The sequence below is a fragment of the Nothobranchius furzeri genome, chromosome 5 (assembly GCF_043380555.1).
Source record: "Nothobranchius furzeri strain GRZ-AD chromosome 5, NfurGRZ-RIMD1, whole genome shotgun sequence".
Lineage (NCBI taxonomy): Eukaryota > Metazoa > Chordata > Actinopteri > Cyprinodontiformes > Nothobranchiidae > Nothobranchius > Nothobranchius furzeri.
The window spans coordinates 82592286-82614406 of NC_091745.1; the positions used below are offsets into that span (position 1 = coordinate 82592286).

Here is a 22121-nt window from a genome sequence, read left to right on the forward strand (position 1 = left end):
TTTTAAGTGAGTTAATGGTGTTTGTTCTTGCATCAGGCAGTACTATGCATACCTTACAGACACACAGTGTAAGAGAGTGGGGACGCAGTGCTGGGTCTTTGGGTGAGTTATTTACTTCCTCATTAACCCATGTAGTGGGTCAAATCTTTCCGCTGAGAACCTGTGTTTTTCTCCTCCTCTGCACAGAGCAATAGCCTTTCTGGAGGCTTTGGCCTGCATTAAGTTTGGACAGGACTTGTTCTCCAAAACACAGATCCTTTACGTAATCCTCTGGCTGTTGTGTTTGGTAAGATCTCGTCTTACACACCCCAAGCTTGATCTCTGTCATGCTGTATTTTAAAGACCCAAGTTCACTGAGAAATTATTTTTTACTTACTTTTGAAATAGAACTGGTCACTCTGAGTTTAACATGCAGGTTAAACATGGAAATAGTCTTCCAGCCCTTTTTCCGGCATTAGCCACTAATAGAAAATAGAAAGTGAAACAAGTGATTACAAAAGCCTGACAGTTGCAGGCCAAGCGTAATGCAGCTTGGGTGGTCGCAGAAGCAAAACCCAGGGCGTGGGAGGAGTTCAGTAGGACCATGGAGCAAGACTTCTGTACGGCTACGAGGACATTCTGGTCCACCATCTGACACATCAGGAGGGGAAAGCAGTGCGTTACCAACATGGTTTATAGTGGGAACGGTGTGCTGCTGACCTCTAAACAGGATGTTGTGGATCAGTGGGTGGAGTACTCCGAAGACCTCATCAGTCTCACCGGCACGTCTTTCAGTGAGGAAGCAGAGCATGGGGACTTTGGGTTGGGCTCTCAAATCTCTGGGGCAGAGGTCACTGAGGTGGTCAAAAAGCTCCTCAGTGGCGAGGCTCCTGGGGGTGGATGAGATCGGCCCAGGCTTCCTTAAGGCTCTGGAAGTTGTAGGGCTGACACGGCTCTGCAATATCGCGTGGACATCAGAGGCAGTTGCACTGGACTGGCAGACTGGGGTGGTGGTACCCCGTTTAAAAAGGGGGACCACAGGATGTGTTCCATCACACTCCTGAGCCTCCCTGGTACCGTCTATTTAGGGATCCTGGAGAGAAGGATCTGTTTCACTTTGGATTCAGGAGGAGCAATGTGTTTTTCATCCTGGCCGTGGAACACTGGGCCAGCTCTATACCATTAGGGGATCGTGGAGGGTGCGTGGAAGTTCGCCCAACCAGTCTACATGTGTTTTGTGGATTTGGAGAAGGTGTTGGGTCGCGTCCTTCTGCAGGCCCTGGGGGTGGGTGAGGGTACTTCGGGAGTATGGGGTACCAGGCGTTTAGATACAGACTGTTAGGTCCCTGTATGACCGGTGTCAGAGCTTGCTCCGCATTGTCGCCAATAAGCCGGACTCAAGATCTCGATTTACTGGTCGATCTGTGTGCCTACCCATGGCTCTCAGTTTTGAAGGTGATCTGAATTTTATCGAAATTATAAATATTACATGCTTAGAAATGATTGCTTTAGAAGGGTAAACATGTGCAGTGGGGATAAATCTACCAGTTTTGTTTATTTGTTTTTTATTTGACTGCATCTCCTTTCAATATTCCAGAAAAACTGCTGCCTGGCCAACTTTTTCACCTCACTTTTGAAATAAGCAGATCAAAGAAGTACAACCGTCAAAATAACAGAGTGCGCGCTGTGTGGCTGCGCCAGTGAGGTGGTCACCGGAGCACTGGGATGAGGTCCACAGCCACAGAGCACGTCGGACACAAAAAAACAAGACCGAAAGTACCAGATAATATGAGCCAACACGAACAACCGGGTGTTAATTCTATTTTTTTGGGTGGCATCACTTTGAGAATGTTACTGTAGAGATGTGCAGGACGCAGCTGCCTTGAGGGCATGAAAAATAAGTGCTCTGTCGTTTTCAGTCTTCTCCGCTCAAAACGATGCCCGATACGCTGAAAGTCCATATAAGTAATGTAATGTAGTCCATTTTTGGGTTTCTCCTGAGCGTTTAAGTTGACTGTGTCTTGGGGAGCCCGTCACCCTTTGAAGGGAGCTGGGCTCATCTTAGCTCCCCCGTAATTCAAACCCTGGCTAGTCAACACATTCTCACACCCAAGGCGTCAAAATATGACGCGTGTGACCAAGCCTCAGTATATGACGATTCGGGATGCCCCAGCGCGTCAGGAGATGACGATCAGGGACACGCTGATGGCGCACCGTCCCAGAGCGCCGGTATCCGACGCCGGTGGTGAGACGGACATTAGAACCACTTTTGAACTACTTAACCTTCCCCTCACCCCAATCCTAACCTTAAGGTCACAGTTTATGGACCTTATGGTTAGGATTGGGGTGAGGGGAAGGTTAAGTAGTCTAATAATGTCCGTGTGACCGTGCACGTCGAACAGTGACGCCAGCGGAGCCACGTGTCCCTGATCGTCGTGTCCTGACGCGCTGGGGCGTCCTGAATCATCATTTATTGAGGCTTGGTCACACGCGTCATATTTTGATGCCTTGGGTGTGAGAATGTGTTGGGCTAGTAGAAGCTAATTGTTATCATCGGGTACTCCGCAACATGGCAGAACTCCTTCAGGCTTGTGTTAGTTGTGGAGGTAAAACATCAATGTTGCAAAGCTGATTGTTGTTAGCCAATCCGAGTTGAGATGTCCAACCATCAGACATAAGGCTCCATATCCGGCCACATTCAGTTCTGATCTGGCTTACTTCTAAGCCATTTCCCAATCTGGGTCAGTACGGGTGGGGCTGTGTCGCGTCAGTTCATGCTCGCACGGGCGTTTTTTAGTCACATATGGGTCCTAAAGACTTCTAAGCAATGCGGAAATCCCCGAGCACCTGGGTGGCACAAAAGATGCACGGACAAGTCCATGGTGTCCTCTTTAGTAAGGTAAACAAAGGCGGGAGTGAGCTGTGTTGCTTTTGGAGAGTCTAACCCACGTTATTTTATTAGTCTACTCTCTGTTCTCTCACTGATGACGCTGCTTGTCCCAATAACTGTCCTGCCCCATCAGCGCATACGGGAAGCCCTCACTGGCTGATTCTACCCGTCAATGGTAGGCGGTAGGCATCAATTTCAGCTGGCCAATTGGTCTGTAATGTCACCTCGGTCCCCAGCCTGACCGCTGAGGAAGAGGTCTGAAGAAAGCCGTCGCCTCAGAACGCAAAATGCACAAATGACCCAGATGTGAAACCGAGTCAGCTTCCTGAACTGGCTCATACTGGCCCAGATGTGGAAGCGGCTCTAGTTCCTGAAATGGGAGTGCCAGAGCTCAACTCACAAGACGTATTAATACTAGAGACCGTTGTAAATGGATTGAAAAAATGAGTGGATTTGGCCTTTAAATAATTTCTTCATGAATAGTTTGACAGCCTGTGTCCATTCTGATGTGGTTTCAGGCCTTCATCACATTCCTGTGTCTGTACGGAATGGTGTGGTATGCAGAGACGTACGGTCCGAGGGGAAAGGTGCGTTTGAGTTCAGTCTGTGCAGACCAGGAAGCTGCACTCATGCAGGATGTTCCTCTCATCAGAGCAGCTTAAATGAGATTTATGATTGGTGAGAGGGAGTTAGACTGGCTCCTTCTCTTCCACAGAAGTGCAGTAAATTCCCTGAGGTTGCATGTTTAAATGAGAAGTAGACCACAATCTCAGACCAGTTCCTAGTGTGAAGATCAGACCCTCTGGCCTTTCAGGTCACATATCTGTGAGCTTTGCTTGTTGCGTGTCGTTATCCTGTTTTTATCTTGCAGAGCTTCTCGGAGTCGGAGGACTGTAATTACACAGAGACTCCTGACCAAGCTTCAGAGGAATTTTACGGTACAGCAGCGTACTCGTACAGTAACACTCGCACATCACATCTGTGTTTTAAACACCTGAGCTTCGTGTTTCAGATGATTTGGATGTAAACGACGACAGTCCCATGCCCAGACGAAGGGTAAAAGGCTCAAGGAAGACCAAATCCATCAATGGCCTTGACGGCCAATAGGAGCTGGATCCTGCGTCCAGAGTAAGCTGCGTGAAGCGGAGACAGCAGAGAGCGGCAGATGAACAGGGCCATGCAGTGTTATTAGGAAAGTGTGTGTGTGTGTAAAACACAGCTATATTAGATGTGACCGCATGTCCACATCCATGTTTAGACTGCACCTGCCTGATCTCCACGTTGGCTCTACCATGTTTAACAAGAACATTTTGTTAAATGAAAGCCTGTTTGTACGTAGGACCGACTAGTGTACATAACAAGTACCACTAAATGTGTTTAACTTGAATGTTGGCTGATTTTCAACACAAGGACGGCCTTCCCTCGGTAGGGTTGTTGGTGGTATGACCTGTAATGAAGCACACAGTTAAAGCACTTTTTGCAGAACTTTTCCTTCAGAAAACTGAATCTTTTTCTGTTCCAGTATGTGAATCATTGTGCTCTTGCGCAGCTGTTATCACGTTAGCGTTGTGTTTAGAGTATTTGGCCGGGCTGATGTGAGAGGGTGATTATTCCTCTCTGGTTGTTTTCTGTAACTGCTTGTTGCATGGATGTTTAATCAGCTGTTTTGATATGAAGACGCTGCAGCAGTAGACGCTGTGCACTAGTGTTGAACATTTCCTTGTGACATTCTAACTTTCACCTCGTGCCTCTCTGCATGGAATTATTTTTTATTCCCAACATGTCCCTGTCTGTATTAAGACTGTATGTTGAGTTTTCTTATCCTGGGAGCGTTACTGAAGGGTTTTCTCGCCCGTTGCTCCTGTTTGCATCATCTCAGCGTGGATGTCTCCTACATAACCCTCGACAATCTAAGCGCCAACCCCGTCACCTGGCTTCTTGTGCTACATTGGGCATTTTTTAAATGGTACGTTGTCTCTGGATCTACATGTCATTTGCCAAACAAAACCATTTCTGCTGAAGGTAACTTGTTTTGTTTTTCACTGTGAAAAAGGCGAAATAATAAAAGATTTTACATTTCCTCTTCATTTGAAAGTGAGTGCTGCCTTTTTAAAACAAAGGACTTTACTGTTAGATGATCTCACTGGAGGACCTCACGTTGGAGGGAAGGACGGATCGGCCGCCTTTTTCTCACATTTCACTCAGTCAGCGTGTTATCAAAGTCAGGCTGAAGTAGCTGCGTAATGCAGATTCAAACCAGGATGTATGTGAAGGCCATTACACCTAATACTGACCGTAAATGCAGATGATCGCAGCGTTTCACAAATCAAAATAAAAGCCTCCAGATTTGAGCATCTCCTCAAAAGTACGACATTCAATTTAATTTCCTTTCATTTCCAAAGCAGGGCAACAGAGAGCCTCGGTTTGACTCACGTGATGATGGGAGGCCTCAGGGCAAAGACCTGCAGCTTACATCCTTTCATCCATATCACCCAGATGAGCAGGGTTTCTTATAGAGTTTTGCACCCTGCAGCAGCTGACCGAGTCTCTGCAGGACATCCGGATGTTTCCTTCATGACTGACCAGAGTTGGTCTCCCACATAGTGGCTGTCTGAGGGAGATACAGATAAAGTTACTGGAGTGCTGTCTGCGTCGATGCATGTCGTTCTCAGCACAGGGAGTCCAGGGCCGTTCCTGTGGTCGTGCTCTCTGTCCCACCCTCTGAGGAAGCTGGAGTGCTCACTCTAGACAGCTGTGACAGCACCTCCCTCTGCCCGGTTCTCACTGATCAGCAGGGGCTTCTGTTGCGCTTCCGATCCTCATCTTATGTAGGTTCTGCTCCGAGGGCAAAAGTAGATTTGATCTCAGCTGCAGGTCTGCACCTTTGCGCTGTATTTGGAGGTTGTGGGACATTTATTATTCCCACTGGGGATTGGTTTTGGGTTTAGATAAATGTGTTGAATAAATTAAGTAAAACAGATTGGACCTCCTGCATGACCATTAGGGATAGTCCAAACTAGGTAGTTCATTATAATGTGTGTATGCCAAACAAGCAGCAGACCAGTAGATTGAATTAAAACGGTGAAAGATAGCAAAAATTACGTCAGTTATTAGACACCAGAAACTAAGTAAAACTGGAAACGTTGATTTTTTAAAAAGTATTTGCTTGGATTTTTTGCTAAAATCTATATATTTTACTACATAATTATTCTTCTCAACCTGTTTGTCTCTTTTAATGCTGAAATGCTCCGAACGCAGGGTGTTGATTGGAAAGTGACTCATTCAGTCATTATTCGCTACTTTTGTTACACATATCCCTAAATGTCTCCTATCTCTAACAGGGTTGGTACATTCCTCACTTCTGCGCAAGTATTTTTGTGGAATATTTCAGTATTACAGAACGTAGGGCCAATTATATTTTGCCTTGACTATTATAACGTTGTATTTATCTAATGAAATGTGTTTGATAATTAGATAATTGTTTTTTAAAGAGCCCATTAAAAGATTAATCAATTGGAAACAATTATTTTAATGATTATTTTATATATTGGGCTTAAAGGACAAAATAATGAAATCTTAATATAAATGTGATGGTTTGAAATGAAATATTTAATTAAACAAATTCAGATGGCAGCAAACTGAAAAGCTTACTTGCATGGTGGTGCAGTGGTTAGCACTGTTGCCTTGCAGCAAGAAGGCTGCTGGTTCAAAACTCGGCTGCGGCCTTTCTGCGTGGAGTTGCAGGTTCCCCCCATGCATGTGTGGGTTTCCTGCGGGTTCCCCCACTGATTGCAATGTGCCCCATATGCTGCTTTGGATAAAAGCGTCTGCCAAATAAATAAGCATAATTTGGTGAACCTCTCGTGCCAGATGCATCCTGTTAAAGTTGTTTTTGAATATTTAAGTTGACAACCAGCACCCCATCAGAGACTGCTTCCTTCATAATGACTTGACAGAATGGCCCCCCTTCGAGGCTTTGCTCCGTCCCGGTTCGGCTCAGCTCAGCCTCTGCGGTTCCGCCAGTGGAAGATGGCGCTGGCGGGGATGCTGTCTGGGACTAGCAGAGGTTTCTCATTCCAAAAGGACAACCCTAAGCTGGATGATATATAGAAAGACAAAGATGAACATGAAATCAAACTTTGTGCCTGAACGCTGCACTCTTTGGGGGTGTTTTTAAGGAACAATTATCGTTTTTTTTTCCTGTCTGAAATCCGCGCTGCTTGTCCGGGACGGACACTAAACCCATTTCCAGCTCGGCGCACAGACACGGTGGGAGTTGGAAAAGTGGACGAAAATGTCGGACTCGAAGGTAAAAGTTGCAGTGAGAGTTCGGCCCATGAACCGCAGGGGTAAGCGTTTTCACGCAGTCACTATTTCCGTTCGCACTCTTTTCTGCCTTATTACCACAAACTTTCTGCTGTCTGCGCCATTCGGAGCTGTGAGCCTCGCTTGGCATTACCCCAAATTATTTCTACGACTTTACCCCAGACAACTAAACTAAACCAAACACCGACTTCTCTCTGCAGAGATTGAGCTTAATACAAAATGTGTGGTGGATATGGAGGACAACCAGACAGTGCTGCACCCTCCACCATCCAATGCGAAAGGAGAAAGCAGGTAAACAAAGCGAGATTTGCATTAGTTATTTGAAGAAGCTACTGGGTGGAATTATGCAAAAAGTAGCAAATTCCACTCATATGTGATGCTTCAAAGACTTTAAACGGCGTGTCTTTTGAAAGTTATTAAAGGTGTGGTTCAGTGGGTAGCCAGAAACTTATTTACGGGTGGGCCTCAGAAAAAAATGGGTGTGCCCAATAAATGTAATTGAAAACCAGTATATTCTGATATAGTTATGTGTGTGTGTGTGTGTGTGTGTGTGTGTGTGTGCCCTCTGCATGTGCATTCTGCATCACAACATGTTTCTACTGGCCTGCGATCCACACTGCGCTCCGAGCTCCCTGGCCTGCGCACGTTGTCAATAGCAAGATATTTTCCGTATTTGACCATTTTTTAACGGTGACGGAGAAATCTGGAGGCGGTCAATCCTCTCCAGATTGTAATGAATACCCCTGTCTCACGCAGGTGTGCAGACATTGTAAACCTCACACACAGAACATCGTGGGTGCACCAAATAAATCAAGAAAAGAGCATTATAGCAGTATCATATTATATTACCACACTGGAAACGCATCACTCTATTAACAGCGTGCTGAAGGTCCGGAGTTCAGAGTGCATCGGTCATGCTGGTCAGACGCGTTCCAGCGGAACCGGCCCACGGGTGCACATGTGGTAGTGAGTGATTTTACAACTTTGGTTTAAATAGTGCCAATAACGAGATGCAGTGACCGGAGCGGTTAATGGAGCTGTGCCGCACACACACCCTGACTCAATCCGAGAGTGGTGGTGGTTGAGGGCGGGTTCCCAAAAATAAACAATGATGAACAAGAGTCTGCTTCTAGACCTGCAGAAAGAGAAAAACAACACACAACAATACATCAGGAGCAAGCTATCACTGCGTCACCCTGATGAGGAAATATATAATCAACATTGTTTAACTGAACAATCACACGATAAGTCACAGTGCATTAAGTGCCCACCACAGCCTTAAGACATGTGTTGAACGTGCCCAAGCACATACTTATGAGAGCATCATGAGAGCACCTGTGTGTGTACACGCGCTTGTATATGTAAGATTTCTCTATAGGAGCGTCCAATAGAGAGTGTGAGGGACCACAGATCTGCCTCCTAAAGATGCGTAGGAGATGGAAGGAGCTCCAAGTCTCAGAGATGCAGGAGCTGCCCCAGAGCACAGGAACCCCAGGGAGACTGCAACCAGAAAAGCCCCTAACCCCCTTCGAGAGGTGCAGAGGATTGCCCCAGGGGGCCACAACCAGCAGCCGTCAGAGTCCCGGGAGATATCAGCGGCAAGCCCACAGGCCCGCCCGCAGCCTCCCGCCTCCAAGCTGGCTGGAACCCAGTGGCCCGGGACCCAGGGGCAACCAGCCCCGCCGATGACCCAACAGAGCTCAGGGACTCAGATCCCACCAGGCAGCCACCAGGATCAGTCAGACAGATGCCAAAAATCTTAAACACCCTGACCCGGGAGCCGCGAACACTCAGGCAGACCAAGGCACCGCACTCCACACAAAATGTGGCCTGGGGTGGGCAGGTGAAGATGTGTAGTCGCACAAGAAGTCCCAGGAGAGGGGAGGAGTCCAAGACCCCACCTGACATATACAGTCATATACAGACAAGAGTCACACACTCCCTCCCTCATGCTCACCTGATGATCACACGCAGTCGGGACAGAGGAGAGGACTCCGTCAGAAATAAATAAAAGAATGAATTTGATAAATTGTGGAGTAACTGCTTGTTAAGGAGTCGTTCTGTTTGGAGTTAGTTTTATTTGGAAATGTTGTCTGAGAGTGCAGCCTCTTCTGAGCTGTCATTCAGTCTGCTTACCTTGGCAACACGGCGTGGATGACGAGGGAGCAGAGGAGGTTCTGGGGAGCTCTCGTAGTTTTAAAATAAAATATAAACTGGAATCAGATTTGTGAGGTTTGTCTGTCGCGCCCCAGCGGGTCCAAAATCACAGCATACCAGAAGGAGTTCTTTTAAGATCGGTGCGCTCAGGGAGAACGCGTTCCCTCTAGTGTGCAGGTTCCTTTCAATCCTCCAATAACACAGATTAGCCATGATAATGTCAGATTGCTGTTGGTCACGTGTCTTTTACTGGTTTTATTTTATTTTTTATCTGTTTATTGAAAAAGAGATATTTTAGTATCAGAAGCAAATGAGAGACATGATATTATCGGGCATACATTTACAATGACATGAAAGTAAGTGCTGTACCATTGAAGATTAAACAGAAATATTTATTTTTAACACAAACCATGTCACAATATTATTTTCTCTCCCTTTTTTAATTGTATTTAATGAGCACAAACGACCTAAATAAAACTAAGTGATTATGCTGAACAGCCAGGAGACAAAGAAAACCTAAAACCAAAATTAAACAACAAGTAGAACAGAAACGGAAAAAATAACTATTTTAGAGGAGGGGTACAGGATAGATTTTACAATTAAATAATTAGTAACAGAAACTCATGTGGAATTGAAAAACTGTTCAACTTTAATTTTCTCAAGTTTAAGAAAAGACCTTGTATCCGCCAGCCAGACAGAGCAAGAGGGAGCGGAGGATGACTTCCAGAGATAGCCTTGCTATCAGAAGAGAGAATAACAGCCAGATGATCGGGGACAGTGTCTTTAAATTCTCTGTCAGACCAAATATGGTAATATGAGGGGAGGGATTTAAATCTATAGAGTATTTTTGGCACATTGTTGCAGTAGGAACGCCAAAAGCGTTGAACCATCGGGCAGAAATAAAACATATGGGAAAGGTTGCAACCCGAGGTGTGACATTAATCACAGGAATCGCTTAAGGTGGGGTAGATTTGTGAAAGTTTTTCCTTAGAAAGATGAACCCTATAAAAAACCTTAAACTGTGAAGCAAGCACAAATGACAAAAATACTATGAACAGTTTTTAAGGCCCTGTCCCACCAGCCTCCATCCAGTATGACTCCCAGTTCACTTTCCTAGGCTGTTCTTACCCTAGATAATGCAGAAGATTCAAATGAAAGTAGTGAGTTATAAACTTTGGAAATATATGATTTCAGTAAGACATCTGAACTAAGAAATCCCTTCCATGATTGAGCTGGGGGTTTAAAAGGAAAACATGATTTTATGCAGTGTCTGATTTGAAAGTAATGAAAAAGATCGGAGGGAGGCAAAGAAAACTCATGAGCCAAATCACACGGGTTTGCACGCTCCGTTCCGCAGCGCTCCTCCATGAGAGCGGGGGGGGGGTTGCACACGTTCCGCTGCTGTTTCTCACCAGTATCAGCTGATGGAGGGCTCTAGTTTTGTTGCGCCGTTCATGCCAGTGGACACGGTAAGGTCGGGGAGGGGGGCGGGGAATGACGCTTAGCCTGACAGGTGGCCAATGCTTATAAAGCGCTGGGGGAAACCCTGGTATTGATTAATGAGAGTGGTCTAAGATAAAGAAAGGTCTGGCTCTTTATCTTTCTTTAACAGCAAATTATTAGAAGACTGTCTTAATGTGGGGGGCAAAATACCATGTTCGAAGGATTCATTGGTCAGTGTGCGTCTGACCAGAGGAATCTTTAATTTGTCGGATAATATTTAAGCAGCTTTTCAATGAAGCTGATAAGTTAGAAACCGGCTTGATTTTTCACCGTATTCATAGAAGGTAGAATGAGAACGCAGAAGCAGACACTCTGCCTCAAAAGTTGTAATTAAATCAAATTCAGACTGTAGAGTTGTACTTATTTAAGTAGTGTAGATAATGAGGCCTCAGCAATTTGGTCATCGATTTTTGAAACACTTTTGGAAAGCTCAGCCAACTTAGCTTTGCAGTCCCTGTTTTTATGGACAGACAAGGAGATGATTACATCGGGCAAATAAGCTTTTAGAGATTCCCAAAGCAACGAATGTGAAATACGATGCATCTCATTCTTATTAACTCATTCACTGCCAGCTGTTTTCTGATCAGTAAAGCCCTTCGCTGCCAGCGTTTTTCAGCGTTTTCACAGTTGTTTTACGAGTCACAGAACGTTGCGCTCCATGATGATGTCAACGCCAAAACTAACAAAACAAAGCGGAGACTCACCTCTTACATCAGGAAGAATCCGCTCGTGTCGAGCGTTATCTGTTCTTCCATAATCCGTTGTCGAATTGTGATCAGCAGAAGCTTTTTAGGATCCTGCACAACTGTTTTTACAGCAGCAACCCAAAACGATCTCCTAACACATGGATTTTCTGCTTCCTGATCACGTGACGTGTGACGTACACGGATGAAGATCGGCTTTAGAGCTGGGATGTTTGTTCTCACGGTGCGGGGGCTCGTTCCGACGCCCACACTGTAAAAAAATGCAAATGACGACTTTAGTTTGGCAGTGAACGCTTGGATTTAAAATGACGACTTTTGTCGTCAATGGCAGTGAATGAGTTAAGAGCGATGAAGTCATCAATAGATGACAAAATTCATTTATTGATTTTGTCATCTACCAATAGTGAGGCGTTAAATCTCCAAGGAGTGAAGTACAGAGGTTGAGAAGAAATTTTAATTTCCATGATCAGAGGGGCGTGATCAGAAATAACAATTGGGGTATATTTAATAAGGAATAAGAAATAAGGTGTATTTAATTACTGAGACTTTAGAAATGAATTTAACATTAATAAAAAATAATAAATAAGTGAAAAAGTCGGTTGTGGTTGTGAAAAAAGTAAAAGTCTTTTGCATTCGAGTTGCAAAACCGCCAAGGATCCACACAGCTGTATTGAGACAAAATCAGACAGAACTTTGGACATCAGTGATGTGGACAAGGTACGAGGGGTAGAACGATCTAAACTGGGATCTATAACACAGTTCAAGTCGCCCCCAAATACAACCAAAGTGTTATTGAACGAGGGAAGTCATTCGAGTAATTTATTCATAAATTGAGGGTCATCAAAGTTAGGTATTAATAAGTAAGATGGGAGTATGAGACAAGGTGCCAGAAATTATTAAATATCTTCCTTGTTTACCAGAAATTACAATTGTGGCAGAAAATTGAAAACAAAAATAAACAATCAATGATGAACAAGAGTCTGCTTCTAGACCTGCAGAAAGAGAAAGATAAACAAAAAAAGGGAGACACAACAATACAACAAGAGCAAGGTATAAGAGCCAAGCAGTGTATTTCTAAATAATGCGGGTGCATCTAAGGCTAGCCACTCGCTTACTCTGTCTTTAAGCAGTCATTTCATGTATTCTCACATGTCTGCTTGATCAGGAAAGCTGTGGGTCAGTGTTCTGCCATAAACTTTATATTTGGCTTAATGGTTTTTAGGGCTGTAGCGAAGCCTCGATGACGTCGACGGCTCGATTCTAAAAATTCGTCGATGTCAGATCTGGTAGTCGACGCACCGCGCCCACTTGTTGCATCCACAGGAGTTTGTAAAAAGAGGTGGAATCTGCCTGTTTTTCCTCTAGTTCGCCCTCTTCTCCACCTTCACTAACATCTCCGCCAAATACCGAAGACCCGGAACAATGTCCGTCCGCTACTAGGTTCCTTTCCTGTTTTGCCCGCCTTCGTTTCCCGGCAACGGACAACAACTTCCGGGGTCAAATGCGCTGCTCCGTCTCTATAGCAGATGCAGAAAATCACCGGGAGCGTTTCTCCCTTCATAAAGGAGCTTCTTTCAGACATTAGGAGAGCTGTTTTGGTGGTAGCAGTCTCTCCTCCATGCTGGTCTGTTTGCTGCTGGGTGTTTTTGGTTTATTTAAACTTGGCAACTTGAACTTAACGTTGGTAAAGCTACTGTTAGCATCTTCGCTAACAGCTTCTTGCGTTTGGATAAACTGTTACGTTTTGGTTTAGAGTTGATCTTTTTTCAATCCAATCCAATTTTATTTATAAAGCGCATTCACAAGGCATTACAACCAAACAAGGCGCTGTACACTAGAAATGTTGGTTAATTAAACAAGCGATATTTAAACATGTTGAACACATAAAAGATAATAATTTGTGGTACAAATTAATAAATGTCTAAATGTAATAAAATCTCCCTTTTATTACATTTAGAGTGTTGTGGGTTTTCGGTTTAGTTTAAAATATCACCTTGAGTTTGGTTTAACCACCCAGTTTAGAGTTTGGAACTTTGGAGATTCTTATTTTGGTCCAAAACCCTGTAATATTTGCCCAGTGGGACATCCCTAGCTATCTGTACTTTTGTTTTAATTTCCCACAGGCAGAATTAGTTTTATTACTCCCAACCTGTGGATGGAAAGATTTGTTTTTTTGTAGTTGTAAATAAACCTGATCATCATTTTAACTTTTAAATCCCACATTATTGTCCCTTCCTTTTTGCACACGAGCCAAACTCCCCAGGAAGAGTCGTAACACCACTCGCCTCACGCACATAAGTGACCAAAACAAAGCAGCATGGAGACACTCCGTCTCCAACCACCTCTCAGGCAGCAGCCTGCACTCCCAAGTTCTACACGTCACCAGAACATAACCAACCAACACAATAAAAGCAGTGTTATACAAAATGGAAGGCCTGTAGTGTTTATTCTCTTACAGTAACAATTTATCAATTTTTTGGAGGAATTTATTAGAGATTTTTTGGTTTTTATTAACTGTGCAATAGAAAAATAATCATTAGATTAATTGTATAAATAGTCATTAGAATAGTCGACTATTCGATAAAATAATCGTCAGAATAATCGTTTTAAAAATAATCGTTTACCCCCAGCCCTAATGGTTTTACATTATTTGTGGATTTTAATTCGTGTTTCAGGGTATCCGCGGGTTCTTAAAAAGTCTTAAAAAGTCTTAAATTTGCTTTTCCAAATTTAAGGCCTTAAAAATCATTAAAAATGACAAATAATCCTTAAATACAGTTTCCAAAGGTCTTAAATTACCAAAGACCCAATAAACAAGATTATTTTTTTTCTTTAAAATTTTCGTGAATTTCTAGTCAGTGTTCAGCATTTTTTTGTGTATGATGTTGGCGTAAGTGGAACCGTAAACATTCAGTTGGTTGTGAAAGGGGGCTATTTTTAGATGAGCACATTAGCTGGTTAAGCTAGTGGGAGCTTGCGCCATGGGGAAGTGCAAGTTTAATGGTAACTGGATGGTTAATCCCAATTTCGCGACGTGGTTAGCACTGGGTCCAGGCAATAGCTGGAAATTATAGCTTAAATTTAATTTTAAAAATAGCTTAAATTTGGTCAAAGTGGCCTTAAAAAAGGTCTTAAAAAGTCTTAAATTTGGCTCCCTTAAACCTGCAGATACCCTGTGTTTGGGTGAGCCTTTTCACCGTGGCTCCCGTCCCGACGCAGTTCTGTTAATCCTGCTTGTGTGAAGATGAGCCAAACCCCTCCCGCGTGTAATCAAGAAATAGGTGTAATGAACACAATGACTCTTATTTTTCCCTTCTTTGTTCAAGACTAGTCTGCATGAGAGAAAGTCTCAAGGTCTCATGCATTCCTTCTAACCTGCTTATTTTCAGCTCAACAGAAGAATGAAGAATGAACTCTTTTCTTTTAATTAATCAAAGAACTCTATTTCAGTAAAGCTAATCCATCAAAGTGTTAGTCAATAAATAAGATGTGACCGATCTGTGAAATCAAAATATTAATTACTTTTATCATGATCCTATAGAATATAATATGTACTGTGACTTTAAGTGTTCCAACAGGACTCATTTCACATAGCGTTAATAGACATAACACATTACTTTCACTGATCCAATAAGAATCTTACAGATCTGACAGAGGCGTGCTTCTGACGGTGTTTTGTAATTTTCATTCGACAATAAACCATAAAATCCGAAATATAAAACTACGCCACGTCAGCTCTAACGCCAGTTCAAAGCGTTCCAGAGAAAGTGACGCAGTGGCCAATCCTGATCTAAACTCTTTAACTGAAAGAACCAACGACAAGCTGAAAAATCCAGTCGCTATAACAACCAGCGGCAACAACAGCTCCTTTTCAGAATAAAAGCTCCATCCACCGACCCAGGCTTGGGTCTGACCAGACGCCAATTAAAGTGTCGTGTGCCGGAAGTAACTCAAGACGGGTTTGATCAGAACCGCGGCTTCTCCTACCAGCCCGGTTTCCAGAGAGAGTTCACTGGACCTCGATATTCCTGATCTACAGAGGACTTCCACCGAAGGCAAGGTAGACCGGCAAATGGTGTCTCATGTATTTCTGAAGCTAACCAAAGCTTAATGCTGTAAAGAAATTTGGCTGGCTCAGCCATATTTGTAAAGAAAAAATTGACTGGCTCAGTTATATTGTAAGGAGAAACTGTCTTTACTCAGTTATATTGTTAAGAAGACTCAAAGGTTGTTTTCATCGATAAACTGACGATAATATCTGTGTGTCTGTGTTTCAGTTCAATGAGGAAACCAGTTTGACAATTAAAAGTTTTAATTCTTCAAATTAAACTAATGATTTTGAAAATTGACAAACAGGAAATAACAATCAACATTGGCAACTTTGTGGGACAATCTTTAACAGTTGATATGCTGTTCTTGCTCAAATAGACCTTCTGTTGGTGAATGAAGATTGAGAGTAATAGGATGTGGTTATGGATGCGTGTGTGTGCAAAGTGTCGTGAGAATTGAACATGAGGTGAGATGAATGCGTGTGTGCATCTGATTTTGCTTCAGGAAGAAACAGGTGTCTGAGTGAAGTGATGGTTTGGATAAACTTAGGTCTTATCAGAGAACTGCATCAAACGCTAAACACCGTGCTCTGTCTCACCGAACTCTTGTGGACCCTCTTTCGGATCTGGGCCGTGGAGGATGTTGTGGTTCATCCAGATGACACCGGCGGCTGACAGGAGAGACGTAGGTGTCGAACGGAACCGGTCCAGAGTTGCCCTCGGTACACGTGGATGGTAGAGCGTTTTGTCGATGCGCTTTCTTAAGTTAATTCACTCAGAAATCAAAAGACTCGGTAATGAGTCTGCGTTAGAAGTCGCGATTCAGCTATTCTGCCTGGCTTGGCAGGAACAGCGTGAGAGAGGGGGGGGGGGGGGGGGGGGGGAAACGAGCCAACCGGCTCCCCCCTTTCAGCGGTTGTTCACACGTCCTCTCTCTTTCGTTGTCAAGCACGAACTGAAATCATAAGACTGAAACTTACCAAAAACCTTTCTCTTCTCAAAGCAAACGTGTGCGTCAGCAAATGTGTTTTGGAGTTTAACTGTGAGAATCTGTGTGTGGGTGTGTGTGCTTGAGTGTGTGTGAAGGTCAGCAACAAACACTCTCAACATTATCTAATTATGGATTCATTAAATCTCTTATAATTACCCCAAAGCATAATAGTCATTCATTTGATTAAAACACATTTATAATGAGCAAATTGATGATTAAACTTTTAACATTCAAAACAAGAAAAGGAAGTTTAAACTTTATGTTTTGACTTGTTATGACTACTTGTCCATGAGAACTCCTTCTTCTGGTACTGCAGGTGGCAGATGTTATGGTTTCCTCCCAGACTCGCTGGCGTTCAGGTCTTAATCTGTGGGTGAAAGTTCTCAGCGACCCAGCTTTGACACAGCTGAGTCCAACACCACCTTTGTGACAGAAAACCCATATTTCCTCACGTTACAGATCCCCCCTTTTGTGACGACATGGTGGTCAAGCAGAGGCCACCTGACGTCACAACCTCAATAAGGTGATGTACTCGTGAAGGTAGACATCCCAGATGAAGGCAGGAACGATTAAGCGTCTCCACAGGTCTCGTGTAGAAGGGAGTATATCCTGATCAGATGATTAAGGCCAAAACTGTTGCAATCATTGTAAAGTAATCCACTTAGGAAATCTTGAAAGCAGAGCTATGCCAATAGCAGTTAATTTCATCAGCAATAATGCAAAGGTATTCAAAGGATAAGCAGCTCGTGTGTCACACGGAGCTGGGCAGGTGATGTATTCCTCAGGCGTAGTCCAGGCGAAGTCCAGCGCAGACCTCGACCCATCTCGAACCACGACCGAAGCCCCATGCGACAGGAAACCAGTTGAAGGATGGTGAAGACGACCTCTCTGATGGGATGTAGTCCATACGAGCTCGGAGGAGACAAAGTGAGACAGCCCACACGATAGATAGCATTTGATGCAAATCAAAGAAATCAATCAAAACCTATCTATGGGTGCCTCTGGGAAAATGTGGATGCCTTTTGTGAATTATCTAAAGAAGAAATGTTCTGCACCCTGTTCTACATGTCATGTAAAAACGTGATGCAGAGAAAACACAAATAAAATAAATTAAATCCTAACTGATATGTGAAACTCAGCAGGCTGCATTAAGTAAAGGCATATATATAAAAGAAATAATCATGAAAATGAAGGGCAAATTGGCATGTGGCCCTTTAAAGGCACAGTCTGCAACATTTAAATGTAGAATAACTTTAAAAATGTTTGATTTTGACCATCTGACCCAATTTTATTAAAAAAAGTAAATAATCTTTAATATTTCAATTTTCTCCTAAGTCCCTCCCCTGCCCTGTAGAGCTCAGCCAATATTTCTGCAAGCCTAACGCGTTGACCAATAGCGCTGCGTTTCCACCAGGGGGCAGCTGTCAATCATCGAGCACGAGCAGGTCTCAGCGTGCACAACAGTGTCACGCGCCTCACTCGGCTTAATGCAGAAACACAGAGCAACAAAACCCCAAATTACCGATTCCTCGACTGCCTTCCACATCTCAAAAAACATTTAAAAAGTTTAAAAGCCCTTCTTCAAAAGTGGCTGTAAGACATTTAAGACAGTCGAGTAGAATTTACATTGGAGATTGTTTTACACACGGAGAGATTTTCGTGATCTACACGGCCTGAAAACGGATGAAGAGTTGGCAAAGTATCTTTTAGACAGGTAAGTTATTTATTGTTTTTCGGATAAATTTATTTATAATCTTTCTTTCACTGAAAGGATTAATAGAGCAAACAAGCTTTGTATGCTTGGTGTCCTATTGGCTAATGTAGCATTAGCTTGAATGCTAAGTCGACATGAATCGATGCTAGTCGAACTATTTATGCTATATTTGGAAGAAGTTTGAGTAACGAAATGGGATTTTAGTTTTTTGTTTATATGGGAGCTAATGATTAGTGTGGCATTTAACTATAGGCCACATCAGTATATTGTTTTAAGCTCTTGTTTATAACTTCCCCATTAACGGGGTTCAGTTAGCATCTTGAAAGCTGAATTAGGTGTTTACACTTTCCTGAGCTGCGTGTTTGATTAAAATGAGTAATCAGCAGCTCATGTAGCACTTGTAGAAGTCTGAGGAGATGATTCAGCAGTTAGAATTAGGTGTGATTGATCAGGAACGTATCCAAAACCTTACGTTTCCATTAGCACTGAAAGACTTATTGTGCTAACCTGGGTGGGCCACGTGTACAGATTACCGTCTGAGTTTGTGGTCTTACCTACGTGAAAACTCCATATTAAAATAAAAGGAGTGATAATCAGCTCGTGCAAAAATCTGTGAAGGCTGGGGAGACTTGTTTAGCTTGTGATCACTAATATTTCTCCAACACCAGTGCCAGCTCTGTCTAGCATTCATGGAGAGTCATCTGAAAGGTAAATAGCTGCGTAAAAACCTACCAGGAATATTATAATTTTGCCTCTGTTTTAAGTTAGTGGTGGATTATTTTGAAAAAATTCTAGAAATGGGACAATGAATGACTATAAAAAATGTATAGAAATAAATAGTAAAACTACATTTTATATAGCGCCTCTCAAGATAAAACTCTTGAGGCACTTCACAACAACAAAATTAAACATATTTTAAAAAATTATATTTTTATTTCAAAGTTTATGAGAAAAAAATAACACAATTGTGTTTTTAAAATGTAAAGAGAGAGACAGGAAATTATTTGTAAAGAAGGAATTCAGTGGATACAGAGAAATGCGTAATAAGTAGAGTGAGAAAAATAAGGAGAGGGTGATGATGACGGCCAATAGACGAGGTCTATTACCTTCAAAATGACAAAATATGTACAGTATTGATTCTAATCATATTTTTGTGCTTGTATTTTATTTTCATAGGGATGATAATTTGGAGGAGGTGATGGAACAAGGTGAAACTAAAAAAGAAGGATCTTCACAAATGTAAGTACAAGGTTGTATCTGTATTTGGCTGTCACATTTGTCAGGAAAAGTAAACAATAATTACTTTTTTAGGTTATCTTGTGTGGGAATTGAAGCAAACACTGACGAGGAAGAGTTCAACAATATTCAAAACTCTGTGTAAGTATTCAGATGTTAATAAAATGTGTGTAATTTTCCATACTAAAAACTTTATATTGTGTGTATTCAGGATAGAGTCATCAGATGACACATGGTCACCAAGCAGAGAAACAGAAGTTGATTCGTCTTCAGAGGAGGACGAAACCATTGAGATGGACAGCGGTACTGATGACAGCGGTGATGAGGACTACACACCTTATATACACATAAGGTAATTCTTTTCGTTTAACATTCTATAAAACTGCAATAGCGCATAGTTAATAAAAAGCTTTTGTTCACAGGACTGGAGCAGCATTACAAAAAACATTACAACTTGAGACTCTGCAAGAAATTAACATAGAGGATACAGTTCATGACTGTAATATCCCAGAAGCAACTGACCGACGTTTGACAAGCAAGAAAGGTCTTCCTCGACGCTACAAGCTAAGGCCTGAGGATCCAAGGCGTTATGGTTTGCTGTCCGGAGTTCCTGCACCATCAACAGAGGAACTTCTACAACACCTACGGACTTGCGGTGATGGTAAAATAAAACATTATCTGCCTTACATCTTCCACACAATAGTCCATTGCTAATTGAATTTATTTTTTATTTACAGGTAAAACTTTGCCACAGACATAGGTGTTGGGGGAGGCAAGAGAAAACCCAAAACCTTCTTTATTTTTGTTTCCTGTGTTTTATTTATTTATTTATTTTTTTGAAAATAAAGATATATTTTGGGGAAATAAGGACTAATAATTTAAAAATTTATGTAAAATGTTGGAGGTCGACATAATTTTTTGTTGTTGTGCAGGAGTTTTAAAATTTATGGTATTTTTACAAATGCAACACAGAGTTGTGCTTTAGAACACTTTATTAGAGCATCAAACAAAAATATATAAAAACAAACTTATGTAAAATATCAAATATATACATTTATTTACAATCGTCTTGGAATAAAACCAGTGTAGTTACCATTGGGGTCAGGGAATTTTGCAGAATAAACTCCTCCATGTGTGGTACAGTTGAAATACATGTCTGGGGAGGCTGTTGGCAGCATTTCTTTTCCAAATCAGTTGGCATATCTCTGCAGTGGGAGCATACACACCATGAAGGTTGATTGGGTGTTGGAGGTGTTGTGGCAGGTGGACCAGAGAGGGCAAGTACATCAAAGAGAACACCAATGTCTGTCCAGCACCATGGTAAGGATGTCAATAGCCTGCTGAGGGTTCAGGTTCTGTATGTGTTGCTACAAAAGTGGAAAGAGATGCTACAGCAACAGTTATGCTTACACGTTCAAAGTCTATTAGCTCGGAACAAAGATTCCGAACTCGAGAGAGATCTTCATCTCCAAGGTCCTCAGCTGAGTGTCTCACACTTCTTCGGCCTCTGGATGCACCGCGGCCTCTAGACACACCACGGCCTCTGGATGCACCGCGGCTTTGAGATGATGGTGGGCATCTCCTTTTTGCACCACGTCTTGAGGATGCAATAGGAGGTTCAAACTCTTCCTCAGAGGATTCCTCAATCACTGAACTCTAAATTGTATTAGAATAAAAAAAAAATTATACTAATATAAAAAGTACTCTTGCATATTAATCAATTTTGACACAGATCAGGTTTGCATCTAGTCAAAATTTGGGCTAAACCAACAATAAACAGAAACCCTATGAAAACAACCATGATTATAGGAGGACTACACAGAATGCAGTGTTTCTTCATGATTTCCACATAAATTATTTATATGCTTTGATATATTCATCCCATCTTGAATGGCAAAGCAATTAAAAATAAGCTAGTTACTTGTAATAAAATGCTAACAATTTGATAGGATTAATTTTATTTACAATATAGATTGCCAACTGTTACTGGTATTTTAAAATATAAATATATTTATAGATATTCTTTATAAAATGCCTTTTGTAAACAGTAAGTGTTTAATGTGCTGGTTAAATACAACTTTCTTACCTCAGATAACTCCATTGCTAACACTAGCTCAGCTCTATTACAAGAAGCAATGCTCCGATGTTGACTCTGCTTTTCCTGCGCGTGCACATTGGGAGGTGTGGCTTTCGGCTCTTTCAGGAAGGGCGGGGGAGTGAGCAACAGCCGTTCGAATTTAAAAATCTCCTCCTCCTCACCCTGATGGCGTCATCCTGCGGACTGTGCCTTTAAGGGAAATAGTAACAAAATAAAATTAAATTTGTAATCAAACATAATCATGCTACACAAAGCACTAATAAAAAGATAGAGATGTAAATCAATTCTAAAAATGTAAATCAGTAGGTTAGTAATCCCTAAAAATGTGAGTTAGTAGCAGGTGTCCTGGCTGGAGGCAGGCAACCTGAAAAAAAATTCAAAGGATATCACATTTGTTAAAAATTCATCCCACAAACGAGAGAATTTGTAACGGTCCACCAGTTAGTGGAAAAGAATCCGGTCAGAATAGAGTTG

The 22121-nt window shown here is 42.4% G+C and overlaps 2 protein-coding genes across 5 annotated transcripts in view; both read left to right on the plus strand.

Annotated features, from left to right (window-relative positions):
- Positions 1–4956, plus strand: part of ptdss1a (phosphatidylserine synthase 1a) — a 28896-nt gene extending 23940 nt beyond the window's left edge. For 3 of the 4 annotated variants that reach the window (XM_070551289.1, XM_070551287.1, XM_070551286.1), the window contains 5 exons: positions 37–102; positions 187–286; positions 3388–3456; positions 3741–3807; positions 3882–4956. In XM_070551289.1, coding sequence (XP_070407390.1) covers positions 37–102; positions 187–286; positions 3388–3456; positions 3741–3807; positions 3882–3976 — 397 coding nt within the window. In that variant the 3' untranslated portion in view covers positions 3977–4956. The remainder of the gene's footprint in view (positions 1–36; positions 103–186; positions 287–3387; positions 3457–3740; positions 3808–3881) is intronic. The other variant, XM_070551288.1, reaches the window with a different exon arrangement.
- A 116-nt stretch (positions 4957–5072) lies between these two features.
- Positions 5073–22121, plus strand: part of kif13a (kinesin family member 13A) — a 218133-nt gene continuing 201084 nt past the window's right edge. The window contains exons 1-2 of the mRNA XM_070551279.1: positions 5073–7218; positions 7396–7486. Coding sequence (XP_070407380.1) covers positions 7164–7218; positions 7396–7486 — 146 coding nt within the window. The 5' untranslated portion in view covers positions 5073–7163. The remainder of the gene's footprint in view (positions 7219–7395; positions 7487–22121) is intronic.